The following is a 22500-nucleotide window of genomic DNA, read 5'->3' as shown; positions in this document are numbered from 1 at the left end:
CAGACCAGCAGATGTCTGTAGATTTAAGGGACAGATTATGGTGGTTGTTAAGGAAGGATGAAGTGGAAGTTTTAACGCTGACCATATGTGCATTTTAATTGACTTGTGGATTTTAGGATACCATTATATTCATGTTGCTTGTACTTAAGGACAATGATGATAAAAATGGTAATTCTTGACTGTATTTCAGAAACAGTTCCATATTGTATCATTCTTTTGAAGCCTGCAAACAAGTCTAGTCTAGAATTTTATGAGCAGAGGGGTTTTGCTACATCAGAGGGGAAAATATTTTATTCATGCGTTGGTTTTTGGACAATCATATTCTGGGCTATATTACAATGGCACGATAAATTGCTGAATACACTGTCTGCTGAATATGACCTCACCATGAAAAATTTGATGCATTAGAGTAGGAAAGGTTGGAATATATCAACCTTAGCTGACAAGAGACTTTGAATTTTGACCTAACACAGATGACCTTTGTGTGCAATAAAAGTGAGTTTAATCTCCAGGTCAAGGTTGAGGTGAATGGTAGGGCAATGTGGATTGGTTTGTGCTGGCTATGGCTGTATCACACCTAGCAAGCAAAGAAATCCAAGGTCTTTGCATTTCAGAGTAACCAGATGCTTATTTACCTAAACTTTACTCATATCTGTTATACCACCTTCAAAAACTGTGCTGTACTGTAGAGAGTGAACTCTTCAGCAGCTGTGCACTAACTTGTTTGAAGCTCTGTGTTTCAGAATAAGAACTGTGAGGTACATATATTCTGGTCCTATAGATCATTGAATAGGTAAGCTAAATAAAATTTCTCCTCTAGCATGCAGAATAAAGACTGTCAAGTATATTGCCTTGCTATGAAAAGGGTGAAATCTAGAAGCTTTATTTCTTTGACAGCTAACCTGTCTTTGGAACATCGGAAGTTTATTCTTAAGTGGCTTATGCTTTTAGGAGGAACACAATTAAGAGAGCTCTGATATGTTTCACTAGGCAAATACAAAGAAAATGGGTCCTTTTGAGCACTCCCTTGCTGTAAAAGGTATTTGATCAAAGAATCTAAGTTACAAAATGTTTTTGGGGTTGTCTAGGTTACATAATAAAGACGTATAGATGAATTTAAATAAAAGATTGTCGTGTTTTATAGTAGTCACAAACAAAATCTGTCTTTTAAACTGGCTGGTGTTCCAGGAGTGCTATTTTGCTAACATACTAACAGTACATGCCCTGAATACTTTACACAGATAAGAGTGGTAGTGGTTGTTGAAAGGAGGGGGAAGGAGGGAGTTCTCTTTAAATCAGCCAGGAAAAAAAAAAAAGTTTGAGACTAATGGAAAGAACCTCTACTCCTTTAATAGAGCCTGCAAAATATATTCTCCAGGACTGATCAGCTCTGAAGGCTCTAGAGGTTTGATGATTGGAATGGCAGGAAATCACGCTTTCAGGACATAACGAATTGACTAGGCCATCCATCATTTGTTAGCATGCGCTGAAACACTGGGTTTGTGTGCAGAGGTCTGTGATTTAGTAAATACTTGGGAGATGAATAGAGCTTACACACAAGGGAAGATATTGCTGTCCTTCAGCAGCCTTAGACACAGATCCCTGCTGAGAAGGCCGTCTGACAGCAGCTCATCAGTAACTGGCCTGTCACAGTCAGTGATGCCCACCAGCCATCCCCAGTATATTAAATGCATTTTTAATATCTGCTTCAGTAGATTTAATGAAGAAAATTTAGTTTCCATACTCTGATCACTGCTTCCTCAAGTGTTTTAAAGCATTGAGTGAAGCACTTCAAAGAAAGGACCTGTGCTGATACCTGGAGGAGTTGATTGAAAATGAAAGTGAAACAGAATGCAAACAGGAGTGTTATTATCCAAACAGTTTCCTTAAAGCAAAACAAAAAGGTTTGGAAACAGCAGTGATCTTCTTAGAAACAACTGACCCTCCTGCAGGGGGACCTTATGCAGCAGGCTGTACAGCACCAGAGATGCAGTGCTGGGGAAGGTATATGCGCAGTGGTTCTGTTCAGTTTGGCTGGGCTTGCCAAAAGGCATAATTGCATTTCCTCCACTTTCAGATGTCAGTACTTGAATCAGATCATCATTCTGTGTGGCTTTCAGAGTCCTGAGAGGGGGGTGGCTATGAATGGAAGGGATGGAATAGATCACATTTTTAATAACTAACATAGGTTTTGATTTGGTTTTGGCATTTTTGCAAGGGATGCAGTTGGTGAAAATCAGCGTTCCATGGTATTATTTAAAGTGATGTAGGAAACAAATAATAAGTCACAATGGAAAATGAAACTTCTGCTATTTTTATAATTTAGCAGGTCATTGAGAGTTACTCAGTACCAACATGCTGCTTGTAAGGATTGTATGGAATTATTTTTTCAACTTTGTAGCAAATGATAAGATCTTTTGCTGTCTATATAGATAAACTTCATAGTTGTTTGAGTTTCCTGGGAACTTCCAGGGAAAACTTCTGTTTACATAAAGGCAAATATGTTGGTTTTCACTTTCTAACGAGATTCAGTGCTTATGATACTTACTTCAAGACAGCAAGACAAACAAATCTATTTTGTGCATTTGAAACATTCACTTCTTGAGCTTTTTTTCCCTCAGGAATCCATTCTGTGTTCACAGAAGAGAAAGCAAGTGCCGAATGAGACCTATAAATTTGATTCTTGTATGTGTCAAAACAGTAATGTATTAAATGCATATTATTATAAAAATTTAAGATGTGTCCTAAACACTTACGTTTTTTTAACACAGGACAATATTAAATAATACATTTTCTTGTTAGCATCTGTTTGCTGTCATTGTTGGCAGGACCTGTGATTTATTACTTAAATTAATGACTACAACCATTTTGGTCCTGATATATGCCCCATAGCTTATCACATCACTTAACAAAATAACGTATATGCTTCTATGAGAGTCATTTTTAATTGTTTATTCCTTTAAGTTCCTGGTGAAAATACCGTATCTGTTTGCAATGTGAAAGTCTCAGAAGCTTGTATTATACTTTAAACTGAGTGAAGTAATGGTAAGGATTAATTTCTGTAAGAATACGGAATACAGTAACTGATCTTACAAAAATGGTGCTCTAAGACAAGCCTGATAGAGTATTGTTAGAAAAAAAGAATGACAGCATTGGAAGAGGAGTGGAAAAATACTGCTCTGTTTTCTTCAGATCCAGTGATGGTTAGAAGCCTTGTTCATTTGTTTGACTAATTGGTACCATACAAGTAGATTTCAAACTCCCATTGGCATGCTAAGATTTCACGCTCTATCATTAGTTTTCAACTTGTATTTCATGGAGTCCTTGTTGTCCATGGACTTCAAATGAAGAATTCAAAGCAAATGAACTTCTTGTCAGCAGGCTTAAATGTGCCAAACAGGAATCTCTGCCTGTTGTGGGAAGAATGTTTTGGTTTGTGAACCCCTTAGGTTGAAAACTTCGGTTTTGTCAGCAACTAAAGCATTTTTGTCTATCTTATGTTTTATTTTCATACATGTTTCTTTTAAATTCTAGTGTCCATAATGTTTTGAATGTGGTAGTGATATGAATGGAATGTATTATCCCTTCCAGTGGATGCTCCAGGATATCCAGTAGCCTGATTGAAAGTGGCAGTCTCATTGCTTTATGCTGGACAATTCTTGAACTTCAGTCCCCTGTTTTATCTTTCTCATCTGAATAGGATATTTAAGCAAGTGTTGCTGTCCATCCAAACTGTCAAAATGGCTTCAGGTCAGGATGTGGTGCTGAAGAGGACTTTATTTTTGGGTGAATGTCCTCTATTTGTATATCTGTATCTAGGCCTGCAAGGTCTTGGAAGCATTGAGAGCACTGATAGCATTGATTCCCAGATACCCCCAGAAGCTTCAACACTGAATAAAAAGGTCCTAAGATAGCACACATTCTTCTTCCATAGAAAGCAGAATGTTGTCAAATATTTCTTTGAGTAAGACCCATGTGATAGCAAAGGTAGTCTCTTGTGTAATGCAGCCTGTCTGAAGCTGTTTCAAAGACGATGTAAAAACTGTGACCAAAATAGAGGCAATACTCACTCCTGTGACTGAATTAATATAAAGGGTCTTTTGGAGTTCCTCATTGTTAATTGAGGACCCAGACAGCAATAAGGACACCACATATCTCTCTCCCCATTTGTGGTTGGCTAGGACATGGCAGAACTTGTTATCGGTCCACTATAGATACTGGTAACATCCAGTTTTTTATTGCACTTCTGTGAAATGCAGATACTCATTATGAGGCTACAGCTGGTGCAAAGTACGATAACTAATAGCCAGAGAGTAAGTATAGGTTCCTACAGATGAAAAGTCTATTGAACGTTAGCCATTTCCAGCATTAATATAAAATACATGTTGTCAGTGCAGCTGTCCAGTTCTCAATACAGCTGAGCAATGTGTCTTCCTAGACAAGCATTATCGTGGATACACAAAATATAAAAAGATAAAAATAACTCATAAGCTAGATTTCTGATTCTTACAGAGCTTAAAAAGGAAGATTTGCTTTGACTAGTTAGCAGGTACTCCAGTAGGCCAAGCAAGTTCTATTCCAAATACAGTGTTTAATGACCTCATTGCAATGAGTTAATCTGACACAAGAATATGTTTTTCTTCATCCTATTATTAGAAACAGGAAAATTTAATTATTGACCAGAAAGAGAGGTCAGACTGCGTTTTTTATCTCATTTGTATTGTGTTCCTTTGACATCAGTGGTCTGAGAGAGAAAAAGGAAAATGGTCTTTTATGGAATAAATGCATGGTTTCAGTCTAAATATTTTTCTAGCTATATCTATCTGTTTGGTATGTCCTCTAAGTGCAGAGCATTTTTTCCCAAACAAATCCCATTGGTTGCCCAACAACTATTACCCACAAACTTCCTGCTTACACTTTTTGTTTTAATTTACTATTTAGACACAGACTGCCAGTGACAGGTGATCATTCATTATTATTTTTGTGGGTTTGAGGTTTTTGGATAGAGAATTTTGTCTGTTTATCTGGGTGCAGATGCTTGCCATTCTAACACTTTAAAGCTCAGTTATTTAAAAATATTCAAATGTATCAGCTACTATGTAGAAATTAATATTATTTCTATGTAGACAGGTTTGGGTTGGTCAACATGTATCACATATTAATTATTTGCTTTAGTTGATTTTATAATTCGTAGCTCTTTAGTCTCTTAATCAAGGATATATATACATCTCAATGGAACTTTGCATTAATGAATGGGGATGTTTACTGAAATAACCAGTTAAAATATTAAAATATGCAGTGGAAAGCAATGTGCTTAGTTTGATGTGCTTCTGAATATTAAATGCAAGTAAAATCCTATATAGACATAGAGCCATTTGTTATATTTTACTATATGAAGCAATAGCTGTGTAAACCTTAACCTCGTAATTTTGCAAGTTCCACTTTATCATGTAGCTGTAAAAGGTAATCAAAATAAATCATGGAAGATGAAGAAATATTTTCTAGGGCTTTCTGTATGCTTTCAGAAGTGGCGCTTGATCCATGAAATTTTAGTAAGCATATTAAATAATACAATATGATGTGCAACGTGTCAGGTCTGATAAATTATTTTGTATAGGACATTTATACAACATATGGTGAGCTGCTATGTGAACAGCTTAATGACTAAATTATGTTAATCTTTCTTGCCATATTTACTTTTCATTTAAAAAACCGGCGTTTTCAAATTTTTATTTTACTTTTTTGATCACGGGTAGATATAAGAAAGGTGTAGGTCATCTCCGAGAAGCCGTGACAGTGATCCAAGGTTCCTCAGCTGTGCAGTGTACATAACACAGATGTTGGGAGAGTCATCTGTCAGCTATGCCTCTCCTATGGAGTTAAAGTTCTAGGGGGAAAAGAATTCGACACAGTGCTGTCACTGTTACATTTTCACAATAGAAGAGCATGCAAATATTCAACCTCCTGCTTAGCAGTAGTGCCCTGTCTAATGTCTGTGCTGGTTAGAATAAAAAAATAGTGGGTGCATCTAGGGCTCATAGATCTGACAAAGGTCATGCTATGCTGGGCATTTGAATTGGAAATTGTCTGGACTTAGATTTTATAAAGCTCCCACTGTTGTCGGGGAAAATTTCAGCAGGGTTTTGTCCCTAGAGAGGCCTCTTAGGCCTTTTTCTGTCCTATGAATGAATTTAGATGTGAGGGTTTCTCCTGCCTTAAAACTGTTAAGTTCATTTTGCATACATCCCCAGAGAGAAAAACTGGCAGATGCTTTTGTCTTGGAAGTGTTTAAAAGAAAACTGCAGAACAGGAACAAGGGAGAGAAGGGGCCCTGTGTGGAGTCCCAGAACATTTTGGAAATGGCCAATATGCAGTTTTCATCAGTACTAAGGCGGGGCGCAATATGGTGCCTGTAGCTCACTAGGGAATATGAATGTTGATTAAGCATACTCCCAGGCTTTGAAATCCTGAAAGCAGTGTCAGAATAATGGATGTTGAGCAAATGTCAAGCATTTGTTAATTTCTCTGTTATTTGGAGTTTATCTACCATGATCAATCAAATAAACTAGTGCTTCTCTGTTGTGGCATGTGTCATTGATATGGTGATTAGGTGGCTAGAGAGGCCTTCTGCCTTTTTTTTTTAATCCAGGTAACAGATTACATATGAACAGCCATAACTTTAAGTTAAAGATTTGTTTGCAGTTGGTTTAGTGGAAAGTGGTGCATTAACAAAATACTTTGGGGTACTGAGAGAAAAAATATTTGCATATCTGCTCTGCTAAAAGTTACATTCATGCCATTTTTTCCGTTCTTGGCCTTGAAGCTTTACTGTTGTGGGGAAGGAGAAATTACTTCTAAATGAAAGAAGAAACTTTTACTTATTCTTAAAAGAAGCTTGAAAACAAAGGATATCCACCCCAAATTAGTATTAATTTATGGCTTAGCCCCCTTCTTCCCTCTAAATCTTCTAATTTCTATAAACTAGGTCTCGACATCCCTATTTTTGATTGGGAAACGTGTTCAGATGCCCATTAGTTAAAAGTGGAGGGGGTGACTGAGTCTGTTACAAGAATAGACATGCTTTTATAAGAATATGCCAGAAAAGTTGTTAGTTACTGACTAACATGCAGAAATCTAAACAGTCCAATTCAGAATATTTTTTTCTCCAACTTCTCAATTTCCACTGTCTTCTGATGTCCTAGTTCTGCTAGTTTGCCACTCTTAGAAGTTAGGTAACATACAAAGACCTGATATTTAAATGTGAAGAATAAATAAAAGATAATCTGAAGGAGAAAAAGGTACTGTGGCCTTTGCTGCTTTACTGTAATATAGAGAGACTTTAAAAGGATAAAGTTGGGATGTTTTGTGTGAGGCCTTTTTGAAGGCTGCCTGAAGGATGTTAACAGTCAAATTCCACTGAATTCCAGTGAAGTTTAGTTACACCCTTCTCATGGATTTTATTTTTTTTGCGAAGTCTAGTCCTTATGTGCTTAACGTAAAGACAGCAATGTATATTTTTATTATGTTTTTGACAACTCCCAGAAATTTAAAAAGTGTCAGTCATGCCATATGACTTGATGCATGTTGAGGTAACTCTCAGTTTATTTTAGAATAAATGTTTGATGTTGAACTAGTTTTCCTTCTTCCTTGGCTTCCGCATTTATTTACCGAGGCCTTTGGGCCCATTCTACCAAGACTGGTCAAATTTTGGTGCTTAATGAAGGTGATGCTATATGGTGAACCTAGTCTGGTGCGTAAGAGTTCTCCTGGAAACCCAACCTTTTCTGCGGCACTGCAGGAAGCAAAGCATATAGTCATTGTACAGATTTTCAGAGCAGTGCAAAGAACACCAAAAATTAAATCTCTGGAAAGAGAAGGAAGGGAAAGGAAAATCCTGTTGGTAGGAGTAGAAAAGAAGGTTAGAGAGGTTTTCGGATAGAATAATGTAATGTTGTGATCACCTCTTGTCAAATGTTCCCTGCATATTGCCTGCCAGTTGTAGGTAGACGGCTTTTTTAAAAAGAGTGCTGGAAGACCACTAGTAAAAAGGAACAGCTCGATTTCCTTCTTAGTGCATTTCTGCCATCTTTCCGATGGGAAGTAAGTAGTGGAATGAAATTAGTTTATTCCCTCTATGACACAGTAAGCTGTACCCCTGGGGCTGAAAGTAGACTTTGTAAATATCTACATATATGGTATAATAACTTAGAGATACAGGGCAAAGTACTGCACTGTTGACTAGGTAGATAGACAAGAATTATTCTCTTTTTTTTTTCTTTTGTTTTCTAATTACGCGTAGCTTTAAAATAATAAACTTTTAAATGATAAACACTGTATAGGGCTTAAGACTAAAAATATCAAGGGGACTATCTATAAATGGATTAATTTCTTGCCTTAAATCTGTATTGTACCCAAAACTGGAATTTACTTAAAACTACTCTTCTGTATCATCCATGTTTGATAGAGCTAAAATTCTTTAAATTGTATCCTGTATGGGAAACATTAATAAGATTGGATCCTGACTTGTTTAAGGAATTGACAATTTTGATTGTATTACTGGAAGCTTTCTTGACTTTAGGTGTTCACTTTCTACCCTGGAGATAGGTATGCAACAGTATGTGTGCTTGACATGTGATGCATGCAAATGCTAAATACAGTAGCAGCATGAGGCAAGTGTCATTAACAGTAATTTATGTAATGAAAGCCACCTGGCTGTCTTTGTAATTAATTGCTTGTAAATAATAAATTTAAATATAATTTATAGTTTTCTAAATTTGATTATATATTTTTAGGAGCAAATTGTTTAAGGGTGTTTGGGGATTTGTTTAGTTTCAGATTGGCACAGATATGCTTTTTACATACAGCCTAATTTTTTAATGTAAAATGAACAGTCTAATTAGCTTCAAATTGCCATTCACTCATAAAAATAGTTTTCTAAAATTAAATTTAAACATCTTGTTTACACAGGACAATATAGCTTTGAATAAAAAAGAAGTGATAGTAGAATAGTTTTCCCCTTTCTCCACAGTCAGGAAATTTAAGATTTGAGTCTGAAAAATTTCCCTTGACAACGTATTCTATAATCTGATTCTTTTCCTGGGGGGCAGGGATGTAGCACGATAAGAGTTAACCAGACAGAATGAGGAAGATGTACACAAAATGAATATATCAAATAGTTCTTTCCAGTAATAGCCTACTAAGTGAATGCTTTTTCAATGTATGGACCTTGGCCCTATCAAGAGGGCAGATAGGAAAGGTGAGGGATAAATCCCTGGTTTAAATTGTAGCTTCTTTGCCTTAACTGCTTGTTGAGCTCCATTGCTGTTGCAGCCTAGGAGTATCATTCTTTGCACAGCCGTGATCAGATAACTACAATTTTTGTGTATTTTTGTCTAATGGTTCAACATTTAGATTGTGGTACTCAGAGAAAGACTTAAAACTTGCAAACATGTTTTCTGTATAATCTTAACTGAAGTAGATAGAAATAAAGTATGGATGATGTACAGTTAAGTGCAAACAAGGAATTTGCAGAGGTTTTGCTTTTTTCTCTCAGTCTCAGGTATGCTGCTCTATGCCGCTGCTTTGGGGTGTGTTCACTGATTCTTTCCTGGACATTGAGAAACTTTTCTTCTTGCTAAGTAACTTGGATTCATTGAGGACAAGGACATAGCAAATCATCTCCTTATGTTATTCTCAAGCATTGCTTTTTTTATTTAATTTTCTGAGAAATTTTGTTGGCAGAGTTAAAAGGAGAATTTTAGAGAATACCAGGAGATGGAGATGTGGAGGACAAGTACTATGGTTATCAAGGTGTATGTGGGAGGCAAACCCTATTTGACTTCTATGAGTTTCTTTTGTTGACTCCCTGACTAGATGATCAAAGGGTACCAGAGAAGTTCTGGTATGTGTAAGGTGAAAAGATTCAATAGTCATTAAAGCCTGATGTCAGAATATTTTAGACTTTTAATGTTATGTTTTAGCACTCACACTGTAGTTTTTAAAGCTGTGGTGTGAATATGTTTTGGTTCTGTATTGCATCTGAAATTATTTTTCAGCTTGAAAATTGAACCTTACAAAATAGTTTTATGTTTTTATGGAAAAGACCTTACCTGAAACATGAGTGAAAGAGTATTTACTTACAAGGGTCTCTATGTGGGTTTGACATTTAAGTAGGTTTCAAACATTCATGCAACAAGCACTGTGCTGTCTAACTCTGGAAAGAAAAAATATCAGAACAATATCTCAGGCAAATTACTATCTATTTTCTGTACTTGCTTACAAAGACAATAAGACCAAAAAATAGTTTCCTTTCATTTGAAAATACCACTCTTCTGTTCCTATGTTTTCAGAGTTCCATTTTTAACCATAATATCTGCCAATGTTTATCCACTTTTAAAGCATAATGCTGTTCTTCTCATCATAAGCATATATATGAAAATTGGAAAAATAGCGTCTTTTTTCTGACTTCTCTTTTCATTTGGGGGACTTGATCAGAAATACTCTGTAGTCATTTGAATATGGCATATTTTATGTTACACTTTTATTACTGCTGTTGAAACTTAGATTTTTGTGGTGTGGGTGAAAGGTTGAATTTATCTCTAAGATGGAAGATAAAGCTAGCTCTAAGAGGAGAGCTAGCATTATTTTGTGATCATTGCCTGTATTGATAATTTGTATTTACCTCCGCATTTTATTTTTTTCATGGCTGATACAGATTGTTCATAGTCTGCAGTTGTTTTAAAATATACTGGCCATTACAACAGACACCAAAAATGAGGTGTCTACAGGAAGAATTGGTGCCCTGTTCTTAAAGGAACTTCTAAGTCTTTCTAAATGAAAAATCATTCAAACAGTATCTAATACTGGCAATTTTCCTCTGTCTGCTGCTAGAACTTATTGGCCAACTAGGTCAGACATTATTAAAGTTCAAGTGGCCCAGTGGGAAAAGTAATGGCCTTATGCTACTATGAATTTTAAATGCTGCCATTTCTATGTATTGCACCATCATCTGTTCTCGCACATCACTAAATTCTATAGAAGTTGTGGGACCAACCAGTGTCAAGGTCATAGAAGTGATGACTCTTCTCAAGTAGCCTTCTCGGAGTTTTGTCATACAGTTATTCTCAAAACCCTGGCTATAGGCAGCAAAGTTGTATGCACATGCCTGCGTTTAATCTTTTTATTATCATTGGAGAGTGTAAGCCTGCAATGCAGGATGTCTTTTTCCTTGGACTCTTTACTTTTGCTTTTTATTTTTGATCCTACCAAAGGTATGAAATCGATTTTGATGCAAAGACAATTTTTAGTAAGTGATTCATATTCAAACCTTTTGAGTTGAACTGTTGTACAGCTTATTGAACTGGATATCGGAGAATTTCAAAATTGATTAGGGCTATAGTTCTTCAGATGAGCTTGAATTTTATCTTGATTTTAAACGTGATCGTACTAAGTCTGAAATGAGCATACCAGCAGGTACTTCTTGTCATATAAATATATATTTATTGAATTTTTCCCCAACAGCACTGAATTGGCTTTGTAGTTCCCAAAGTAGTAGCTACTGATAATGTTTCATTGTATGGAAGTCTTCTTATGAAGAAATAATAAAACTGTTTTGTATCCTGAACTTGAACTGATGTAGCTGGAAAGCTGTAGCATTGGAAGATAGCCACTTTACAGAAATTGCTGTGTTGTAACTATAAACTTAGGTACTTTTATGTTACTTAGTTACTCCAATTCAAACTCATGTATTGATTTAAACACATGTATTCTCTCTCACACACACATATAGACACATATATTGATTTAGCTTAAATTGGTAATTCACTGACTTCTGATGAATCAATGTTAGATTTGTGAATGATAAAGTACAAATGTGTACAGAGACAATAATCTGCTTTTTGAGAATTTTCTTTCAGAGGAGTGACCAGAAGCATATTAAAACTTCAGGAAAGATTTTAATATTAAAAGCTGCAGTGAAGAGAGGTTGAAGCCATAACTATTCTAGAGGTCAGTGAGTCTCCCTCCCTTGTTCCATGTTCTGCAGTGCCTGGATGCATATAAATGTACTGGTTCTCAGGCTTTGGTAGGCCTTTGTTATTCCTGAGCATTCCTGGATCCTCATGTGGAACCATTCAGACTGCTAAGGAGCCTTTTTCCTGTCCTGACAATCCTGACACTAGAAGAAATTCTGAGAATCCGCTAGTTGTCACCTCCTCCCAGGTGCAAGGTTCATCATCAGACGAGCTTTAGTTGGTTTACAGGTATAACTGTGGTGCTTGCTAGCCTACATCCTGCAGTTCTGGGAAGCCACGGAGGCTTTAAGCATCCATTCATGTGTTACACATTTGAACCAATGCTGCTAGATCTATTTGAAATCCATTACTGACAGAGCTTTCAGAAATAAGAGCATGTTATGGTTAGCATGTGATAAGCAGTATGGAAACATTGGTTGCTTTAGGAGTCCCTGTTCCAAAGCATTTGCAGTACAGAAGATGAGAATTAAAAGGCTGTTTGGGTTTCTTTCATGTCTTTGATAATGTAACAGGAAAAATGTATTTTAGACACACATTCTGGAATTTCAGGATAGCTGTGAGGAGGATTCCCCTTCCACCCCCATTCATTTAAATTTGTCAAATAGATATATATATCTTTCCTCACATAGATTCTTAATCCCGCATGGCAACACCATGCAATTCTAGCCCTAAGTTGTATGTATTCCTTTTATTTTAAAGCTCGATATTGCGTTAGTAAAAATACTTTAAAACTTATACCTGGAAAGGGGAACTTCTTTTCCAGTTATTAGAAATAAGAGTGTCTTGCTGTCTGTTTCAGAACATTTCAGAAAGGGATATGACTAGCACTATATACTCACGCTGGAGACTGTGGAAGGAAAGAAACAATTTCTCCCCCTACCTGAATTCCTACAGTAGCCAAGTGCAGTGTTGTATGCACTTCCAAGAGAAGGTTTGACACTGCTGCTTTGGGATTTCACATGTAACATGAATTTTGGAAACACAGCTCCTGCCCCCACAGGCAGTTTTTTAACCAATATATTTACCGTCTTATCAAGGTGACATGTTCCATTTTGTGAAAGGAAAGCAATGAAGCAATGTTCTTTGTAGATTTCATTTGTTTAAAAAAAATGAGGCTAGTCTATATATATGTCTCATGATGGACTTTGCTTTCCTCCTGCTTGTCCCCACTTGTGTGAATAATTACTGGATTAAATACTGCAGTTCATATTTACTCTTGACTTACTTTTTTTTTGTACAGATCTCCCTAGATACTCTTCCTCTGTTCCATGGTAAAATACATGAAATGTAAAGCTTTCTATTTTAGGCAAAACTGTGGAGTTAAGGGTGAGGGATAGGAAACTCATTTTAAAATTAATAGCTGAAATAAGTGAAGGTTTAGGTTTTGTACCTAAAATTTTATGTTTTCATGAGTAAAGTAGAAAGGTGTAAGTTTTATCCCTAAAGAATGAATTATTTGCAAGGTCTGATAATATAATATTTGCAGAAGTTGTCATATTTGGATTTTCTCCTGATGAGGCTGTAGTAAATATCAAATATTAAGTTGGACAGCACCCCAGATCTTGACTAAATCTGATAGCCTGCTATGTTGAGATGATCTGATCCAATTAAATTCATTCTTACTAGCTGTTTCTTGGCTAGAGTTTTATATCAGCTCTAGTTATGAAGCACTGATCTGCATCAGCATATTATCTGTTACTAGTTTATATATGAATACTCATTGCAAAGCAAAACATTTCTGAAATACTCTCCAGGGATGATAGCATTCCTCCTCTACCAAATTCTGGGATTCATTAGAAGAGAATGGTCTAAATTTTGTTCTTATATATTAAATGACCATAAGGCATATTCTTTTTCCAGCACCAGACTTGCAGTTGTCTTTTTAGCTTGACTGATCTCTAAGTTCATAGAGATAATTTCTCTTATCTCTTGTTCTGGTCTGACTTGGGCATCCCATTCTAAATATGGACTTTGATATCTGTAATACTTTTTTTTTTTAATGATAAGCAATTTTTTATATCTTTATATAATTTTGAACCTAGAAATGACTTTTTTAAAATAAAAGTTATTTTCTTTTTAAAAAGTGGGCATTTTTAGCAGATTTTAGATTTCACAGTTTTCTGTCTAAATCCAGTTATGTATTGACAAGAGCACAAAATGCATCAGGCATTCAGATGGAAGTATGCCACTGACATCAACACAGAGTAACAAAAGGTAAATTGATTCATTATGGATGCTGGTGTACAAGAAAAAGAAGGTATTTGAAGAGTGAGGCTGGTTGCTTTGAACAGAGCTCTGGGAGTTAGATCCATTACCATCTGGAATTGCAGAAGAAAATGTTTCCATGAAAATGGCTGCTACAGAACTTAAGAGAAAGGTTTGCTTGTTTTCCTGGAAAATAGATTTAGTTCTACAAGGTGGATAACAAGTTAATTTATTATTTATTTAAACTAGGTAGTACTCAGAATTATGAGTCTGGGTTTTTTTGTTTGTTTGTTTCAGAAAATCAGCAAATCTGTACCTTGGCTCTGCAGCTGGTTCTCTACAAAAGAGCTTGCTCAACAGAAACTTGACTATATCCCTAGCCTTGCATTAAGCCATGAGGCTTACTATAAAGTTTATTCCATAAGAGGCAATAATTCAGCACTGAAATTTTATTTTGAATAAAAGGTATTTTCAGTGTTATGTTTGTTTTCCTGGATATCTCAGCTATATTATTTTGTCTGCTCATTTGCTGCTTTGTAGTCCTGTATAGAAGCATCAGAGGATGGATGGAGCCCTAGGAATTTGTCTGCTCCTGTGGAAGTAATGATAAGTTACATGGCAGTATCCCTGCTGTCAGTATCAGCAGTTGTGATCGTGCTGTCTTGCAATGCAAATGCACGTTCATGACTTCTGTCCCCTCTCCAAGTGCACAGCACTGTCTTTTTCAGAGCTTTCTGAAACCATGACGTTTCAGTTTTCTGTCAATGGCATCTTGCAATAGATGCTCTAGCTGTGTTTTGAGGAGCTATTTCATTTTACTAGGAAGTTGTGGCAATGGAATGTGTCAAGGAAACACTGAGTGGCAGATAAGTGATTTTAGTGTTTTAAAGGGGAACTGTGTTAACCAGAAGAAACATGGAAGCAGCCATGTGAAGATACAAATCCACTTGTCCTGGGGAAGGAGAAGGATCTGGTAGTAAGGCTGGAAATTGTTTGAATAGTACTATTGAAACAATTCTCTTTATCACAGTCATAATGTTTTTTTACTACAATCCAGTATATATCTAACTTGCTCAGTTACTGGACTGAATTTTTTAGTGTTCATGGACTAAATGATCTGAGCAGTTGGAAGCATAGGAGAGGAGCATTGAACTAAACTGAAGGAGACGGACAAAACCCAAGAGCACCAGGGGAACAAATAAAATGGACAGGAGTCAGGAGTGTGAAGAGAGAGATAATGGTTTTAATTCTTTTTGATCTGGCAGTAGGTATACTAGGATAATGGTACAGTAAGTACAGTAATCATACTGGGAATAGCCTAAAAATACGAAAATTGGTATGTCAGTGGGAGAGAACTCAAACCAGAAATTCAGTTAAATGCTATCCTGTTTTGTTTTGGTTCTTTCCACATCTTTTCTCTAAATTCAGTTCTACCATTATGACCGTGTAAATCTGCCAGATAATAATAGTTACGTGGCGAGCCATTAGGGAGCCATATGTCTCCAACTTATTTATAGCCTGCAGGGTTTTTTTTAAATAAATCAACTTGAAATACCTTAGCTTTGCATATGTATATAGCCTGTGTAAGTATATAATCTTAATTTCTTTCCTTTGTTCACCTTCTAATGATTACATGTGCATGTTGAAGGTTGCCACAGTTGAATGGTGCACCTTTTGGGGAGGCATTGTGGTACATATCTCCTGACCTATGAGTCAAATGATGTATATTTAAGAATATTTAAATTCTTTACTATATTATAATTTATTTTTCTGTAATCCCTGAATTTTATAAATCTGTATATTTAGTTGATATCATTTTTGTACAGTTTTAACATTCAGTCAGTGAGTACTCAGGGTGAACATTCTCATGTGTAAAATACCAGAGATCAGGCTCAGTTTACTGCTGTCACACAGATGTTGCGCTGGGCAGACAAGCCCAAAATACGGTGTTACGGCAGAGATGCTGGAAGCACAGATACAGATAAGACAAACTAGTAAGCTCTTTATATAGCACTGCTTTAATCTAGTCGCTTTGTTCCTGATGCTTCAACGGGCTGGTTTAGAGGTAACTTTTTTTGTGCTGCATAGACATACCATCTGTTTAAGCCTGAACAAACCATTTAGTCATTCTGTGCCTCAGTTTTCCCTTTTGAAAATGGGAGTAAGACTTCCTTATCTTAAATTAGTATTTCTGAGGTGTGAAAATCGCAAGAAGGGCCATTTAAGTATGGAAAGAATATTTACATTTAATGTACAGATGATGTGATACAGGTGTTAAATTCACATACAAGAAATCTGGCAGAAGAGCAAGACTTTAGAGATTGCTGAATCTTTGAACTACTTACGCTATGCCTTAGGAGGTAAATTCACAAAAGGAAAAATGTTAATTATTCATAATGCTTTGCTGTACCATAAAACTCGATTTATTGAGACTGTAATTTGTTCAAGTTGCATGTAGTAGGAAAATATATCAGGAGTAATTAATTGTATTCAGGATGTGATGAGGTAGATATATCCACAGAGGACAATTGAAAACAGTAGCAGTGTGGTATTGATTGCCTTTCAGAGGGGAAAAAAAACTCTTGTCCCATTTCTAAATGTTAACAATTCAGAGAGAAAAATTCCCACTTGGGAAGAATGCTTTCCAGGTTGCTTCATTGCCAGGTGTTTGACATTGAGTGGAGCTTTAGATGAATGAAGCTTATGGCAGCTTTTGGAAATGACCGACTCCGGGGAATCTCAGCTTCCTGCTGTGAAAGTTTCTATTTTCAAAGCACATCAGTTTCAGTGGGAATGTTCCAGTGGTCCCATATGCTACTTCTGACAGAGGGGGAAGTTTTTAACCTGAATATGAGACAGCTACTGAAGAGGTTCCCTTGCTGCTAACAAAATGAATTTCAATATGTTGCCAGTGAACAAGCGGCATGTTCCCAAATGCTGATAGAATTTAACGCCATCAATTATTAATGGAAATTTTGCTTTGTTTTCCTTTTTGCCTGTTCCCTTTTAACTCAGCTACCTGCTCCTGATAGGACTTTCTGGGTTCTGAAACTGAAAAAGGAATCACCCATACAATATGCTCGTTTGCTTTGAAACTCTTGCTATATTTTCCTCCCCTCCCTTGTACGCTCTCTCCTTGACCTAGCAGCAGGAAGCCTTTGTCTGAGGTGTTCATCTGGAACAACTTTTCCACACTTGTTTTCATGTTCTGTTAGATTACAGGGCAGCAGGCCTACCTTTGAAGCTCCCTTCTCTTTTGTTTCTTTGCAGTGCACTCCAGTAATTAACTTTGTCCTTCTTTTATTTGTTCCAGTCAATCGCAGTCCACTCTGCTGAGCATCTTCTCCCAGGAGTACCAGGTTAGAAGTTTTCTCCTTTGTGAGGGTTGACAGGTGCCTAATTGAATGATGAATGTCCCTTTATTTCTTTGTAATTGAACTGCCAGCTTTCTGATTGGTTTGGAGGATGTTCCCTTTTCCACATCAAGCACCGCCTGAGTCTCAGTGGATGGCTGCCAAGCCTACCCATCCATCTGTCTAATAACATCTACCCTTTGCTTATTTGGTGGACCTGTAATAAATTATGCTAAACCATTATTATTCTGACAATAATAATTTCCCTGTGTTGCGTGGTTCCATGTGCTAAATGTTTGCTGACTTGCACTGTCAGTGCTGCTTTCCATTGCTGACAGAGATGATGATAAATGACCATTGCCGGAGTGGCAGAAGGCAAGAGAGGCAGAAAATGGAGTCATTTATCATGAGATGACAGGTGTCAGTCAAGTGGCAAGTCTCTATGGAATTACTTTTTGTAGTTTTTCAAATAAGTTGTTTTTAAGCAATGTTCTTCCTGGTTAAAAATGCCAATTGAATTGTAAAACTAGAGTGCACCAGACTTAGATGGAATTGAATTGAGGGAAAATTAATACAAAGGTTGAAAGAGAGAACAAGCTTTTCTTTGCCCTCTGCAGCCTTCAGTAAACTTATTTAGATTCAATTATTGTGACCTTATTGGCTTTTACATATATGGTACATTGCAGTACAGTCCGAAGACGTTCAATTCAATAGGTAGATTGAATGTCATTTCTGTACAGAATCTAAAAACATAGTTCAGTTTATATATCAAAGTGTAGCCAAGGAACATGTGTTTGGGCAGTCATGATTTCTGTGTTTTGATCTATGACACATTTGTAAAACTGTTTTTTCATTTTTCTAGAAACAAATCAAAAGAACACATGCCAAGCATCACACTGCTGAAGCTATTGAAACTTACTACCAAAGGTATGACTGCCCCACCCCGGATAAGAGTATCATTATAACTACTAATTGTTATGGCAATTATGAGTAAATTCACTTATTAGCTTATGAAGCTAATTTTCTGTAAAAATAAAGTAAAAATTTGGGATGAGGACTACAGAACAGATCACATAAAAATGTTTTTCAGTTAAAATGCAGAAATTTTTCAGCTTTTGGTCAGTCTGATTAAGAAAGGGCTCTAAGTAAGGATAAACAAATATTTTTTGCAGCGCATGTGATAGTATTTATTATATTGCCTATAGTTTGTAATTACAGGATTTCTGTGTCAAGACTAATATAGATGATAAATTCCTTAGGGCAAGGGAGCTTGTTCTGTTACAGTTGCTTGTACTTTTAAGACAAATCTGTGTTACGTTACAAAAAGTTGCATATTAAATTCATGCATTGCCAGTTAAAGCATTAATTTTTAGATCACTGCTGTTTTATCATCAGAACTGTCAGAAATAGCTGTTAAGGGATGATGAAAACCTTTATGTCGTTTTACAATATTTTACAATTGTTTGCATCTCAAGCTAATAAATTGTATTTGCTACACCTTATAGTTTGTCTGTTACTTCTATAGGCTAAAAATATTGCAATGACATAATTGGGGCATGCTGATAACTGGTAAAGGTATGCAATTAAAATATTACTTTGTAGACTGACATATCTGAGGAGCTTGCATGGCAAGTGAGTTCATACTTGTGATTATAGATGTCTGATATTTATGCTTAATATTAATCTGTATGAATCAGGAAAATAAACAAAAAGCCTTCATTTGTAAACAATTAACTGTGCTTCTGCAGAGTCATATGTTTAAAACCTAAGCACAGCCTGATTATATCAGACAGTGGTTCAGAATATCTAGTGTGAATTGTGCTGTTTGGGGGGGTTTGATTTTCTTTTTTTTGTAGTTGTATGGTTCTGCAAAAATTTGTACTGGATCACATTGCACTTTTCCTAGTGTTGATGCTTGTTTAGGAAGGTTATTGGCTTAACATTTTGTTGTGTAATAACCATGTATATACAATACAATTTTCATTTACTTTTCACTAGCACAGTTTCAGTGAAGGGCTCCATGTTAATTGTAACTGCTGTGTAAATAACCCTTTTTTAGAACATATGTATCATTTAAATCACTTCTATGATGTGTTACTAGTTCCAACAACTTAAACCTGTAACGTGAGACCAAATTTTGCTTTATGCAAAGCAGCAGTTGTATTGGTGTCAGTAAGGTTGTAGGTATGATTAAGTTTGGCTCACATCAGGTAGGAGGATTTGGTCTCCTGTTCCCTTCTGTACTGTCTGAAGTATGATAGCAGTACATAACTAATGCATTATGTATGAAGCTATATGGTGGTGATAGGGAAAAATCATTCTTTATGCTATTTCTGGGTATTTCATATTGCAGATGTATTAACATGGCCGAATAAAATGCACATGTTTTAAAATCAGAGATGTTCTGGTTAATAGTTAGAAAACTCATCTCAATCCTGTTTTAGTAGATTTACTGTGTAGTATGTTTCGTAAGCTACAGGGGCAGACTACTTGAGTCAGAAGCCAGTTTGAAATGCTTCAAGCATAAACATGACAAACATGTCTTCTTCTCTACTCTTCTGCAGCATCCATCTTACTGCTGTAAACCCCAGACTGTGTGGTGTGCTCCTTTCTATTCCCACTGACATACAAGCAGATAATTGTGCTCCCATTGCCTTCCTCAGTCAGAAACTACCAATTTTTGAAGGTAGTCATTTCCAGCAGTCCCTGTTGGGTGGAGTAGTTTCTGCTGCTCTGCTGAGACTTACTAGTCTTAAATTTAGGCAAACAAGAAGGTAAATTACAAGAAGGATCAGCAAGCTTTTCAGAACAGTATTGCCGTCATCATGTGAGACCTGTTAGTCCATAATAGAATTGCCAGTAGCATTAGAAATATCTGACAGAAAATTACTCCATTGTCAGCTGTAGCTATGCTGTTCCATCAACTAGATGTATGTTTTAGAACATTAATCTCAAGTTAATCTTCCTGGTTAGGTATTTTGCTTATGATCTCTCCTTTTTTTCCTTCTATTATAAATTTTCAGTGTTTAAATATACACGAGGTATCTTGTTTTGTGGGTTTTTAAATGTAGAATTGAAATAGGCTACACCAAAATCATTTCCCTTATTCATTAAGCCTCAGAATAACTTGCAAACAAAAAGCCCTCTAATCCTCTGTGAAGAGGTTTATGTAAAGGTGTTACACCCATTCCACAGAAAGGTAAAATGATAAAGAATTTTAATATCTGTAACTAATGAGCAGAAGAGTGGTCTTCTGATGGATAGATAATGATGGAGCTAGAAAGGCTGTGGCCTTCTAATGATGTCAGTAATGATGTGCTATACTAATACAGATAGGATAAACGAGCAGATTCAAATGTTGGTAACTATTGTTCTTTTTCATATGGCTGCAAGCACAAAGGGGCTTCCAATAATATAGCTTGTTCCCATCAACTCCTGGGAACAGGTTTTAGGCATTGTTGAAGTAAACATCAAACAGTGAAAGTAACAGAAGTAAGGAAGGACAGGTTGTGTGAAGCAATGGTCAGAAACGTCACCATGTATGCATACTGTTCTAATATCCTTAACCAGAAAAAATAAGCCTTTGCCATTGATAGAATAATGACTTTCTATTCACCTGTATTGGATCCTAAATGTTTCTTCTTTTATCTTCTCTTTAGAATATTTATTTGATTGTTAAACTCTGATTTCACTAAAGCCTTTAGTATTTAAACTACTGCCCAGTTGATAAAATCTGGATTAAATTCGAGAATTTATGGTTTTGTGCATAGTAGTGAATTGAATAAGATGTACAGTGCACCTTCATAGTTGTTGAAGATCATGTAAAACCCAAAATCTTTACTGTGAATAATAGAGGTTTATTTTTCTGTGATGCATCTTTAAGTAGTACAGATATAATTTATTTGTATGTCATTAAGCCAAAAGTTTTTTAATTTATTGATTTATTGTGGGTTTTTTTTACCAGTGACTTAATTGAGATTTACATATCTTTCAGATGAATAGGAGACAACCCTGGAGAGTTAGTGATTGTTTAAAAAACTTACTTCCTAAAAGATTTCCCATTAAATACTCTGTACTGGGGTGTTTTCCCCCAAATGAAAGAAATTCACAAGGGATACTGACATGTATAAAGTGGCCTTTTCTTGCCACTGCAGAATTACCTGGCTTTGTCTTATCTAGGTACCTGAATGGGGTGATGAAAAATGCAGCTGCCCCCATATTACTGGAGTTGGCCAATGAGGTAATCATCTTTACTTTTTTCTTTAATCTTCCAGTGTAAAACCTAAGGAGCATATCTATAGTGAGAAATGTAATTAACCTAAAAAAATTGTTTCAAGGCACATTAGACATTTAAAATGGTTCCCCAGTCTGTTAGTGCTTACAATAATTAGACAAAAAGCCCCATTTATTAATAAATCAGTTAATGTAATTAGTCTCTTAACTTCAAGGCAAATGTGTAATAAACTCTGAATTTGTATTTTGCTGGAAATTTCAGACAGACCATAGGTCTTTAATGCACAAACTTAGTAAAAATTCTCACATTGGTTAAATGGAGTTGCATCAGTTTTACTTGTATTTGATTCCTTGTTTTTAATAACAAAACTCACCTAAGATTTTCTTTTAATAATAGGAAGGGTTAAAACAGTTCATTTTTCTGACTCTGTTTATTTCTGTTCATACGGATTAGAGGATGGCTAATGAAAACTGCTTAATATAAAGCAATTAAGCAGAATAAATTCCTCAGCATAGCCATTTCCTAGAAAAGCTGGTGTATGAGAAGTTAGGTACAGTTGCCATTAAAGTCTTGACAAATGCATTGGTGCTGTTTATTAACTACAATATGAATCTGCCTTGGGTTGCAAGGTGTTATTTGCATTAAAAACTGCAGTATCTTAAAGAAGATGTAAAAA

General features: G+C 36.0%; 1 protein-coding gene across 10 annotated transcripts in view; it reads left to right on the top strand.

Annotated features, from left to right (window-relative positions):
• The window catches only part of CDIN1 (CDAN1 interacting nuclease 1), a 132946-nt gene that overhangs the window by 10530 nt on the left and 99916 nt on the right, over positions 1-22500 (top strand). For 5 of the 10 annotated variants that reach the window (XM_074824510.1, XM_074824511.1, XM_074824512.1 and 2 more), the window contains exons 2-4: positions 17551-17596; positions 18453-18517; positions 21770-21830. In XM_074824510.1, the coding sequence (XP_074680611.1) occupies positions 17551-17596; positions 18453-18517; positions 21770-21830 (172 nt within the window). Of the gene's footprint in view, positions 1-17550; positions 17597-18450; positions 18518-19115; positions 19166-21769; positions 21831-22500 lie in introns of those variants that run through there. The other 5 variants (XM_074824518.1, XM_074824515.1, XM_074824519.1 and 2 more) reach the window with 3 other exon arrangements.

The sequence above is a fragment of the Strix aluco genome, chromosome 4 (genome assembly GCF_031877795.1).
Source record: "Strix aluco isolate bStrAlu1 chromosome 4, bStrAlu1.hap1, whole genome shotgun sequence".
NCBI classification, from domain to species: domain Eukaryota; kingdom Metazoa; phylum Chordata; class Aves; order Strigiformes; family Strigidae; genus Strix; species Strix aluco.
This window is presented reverse-complemented; position numbering and strand designations above follow the sequence as displayed.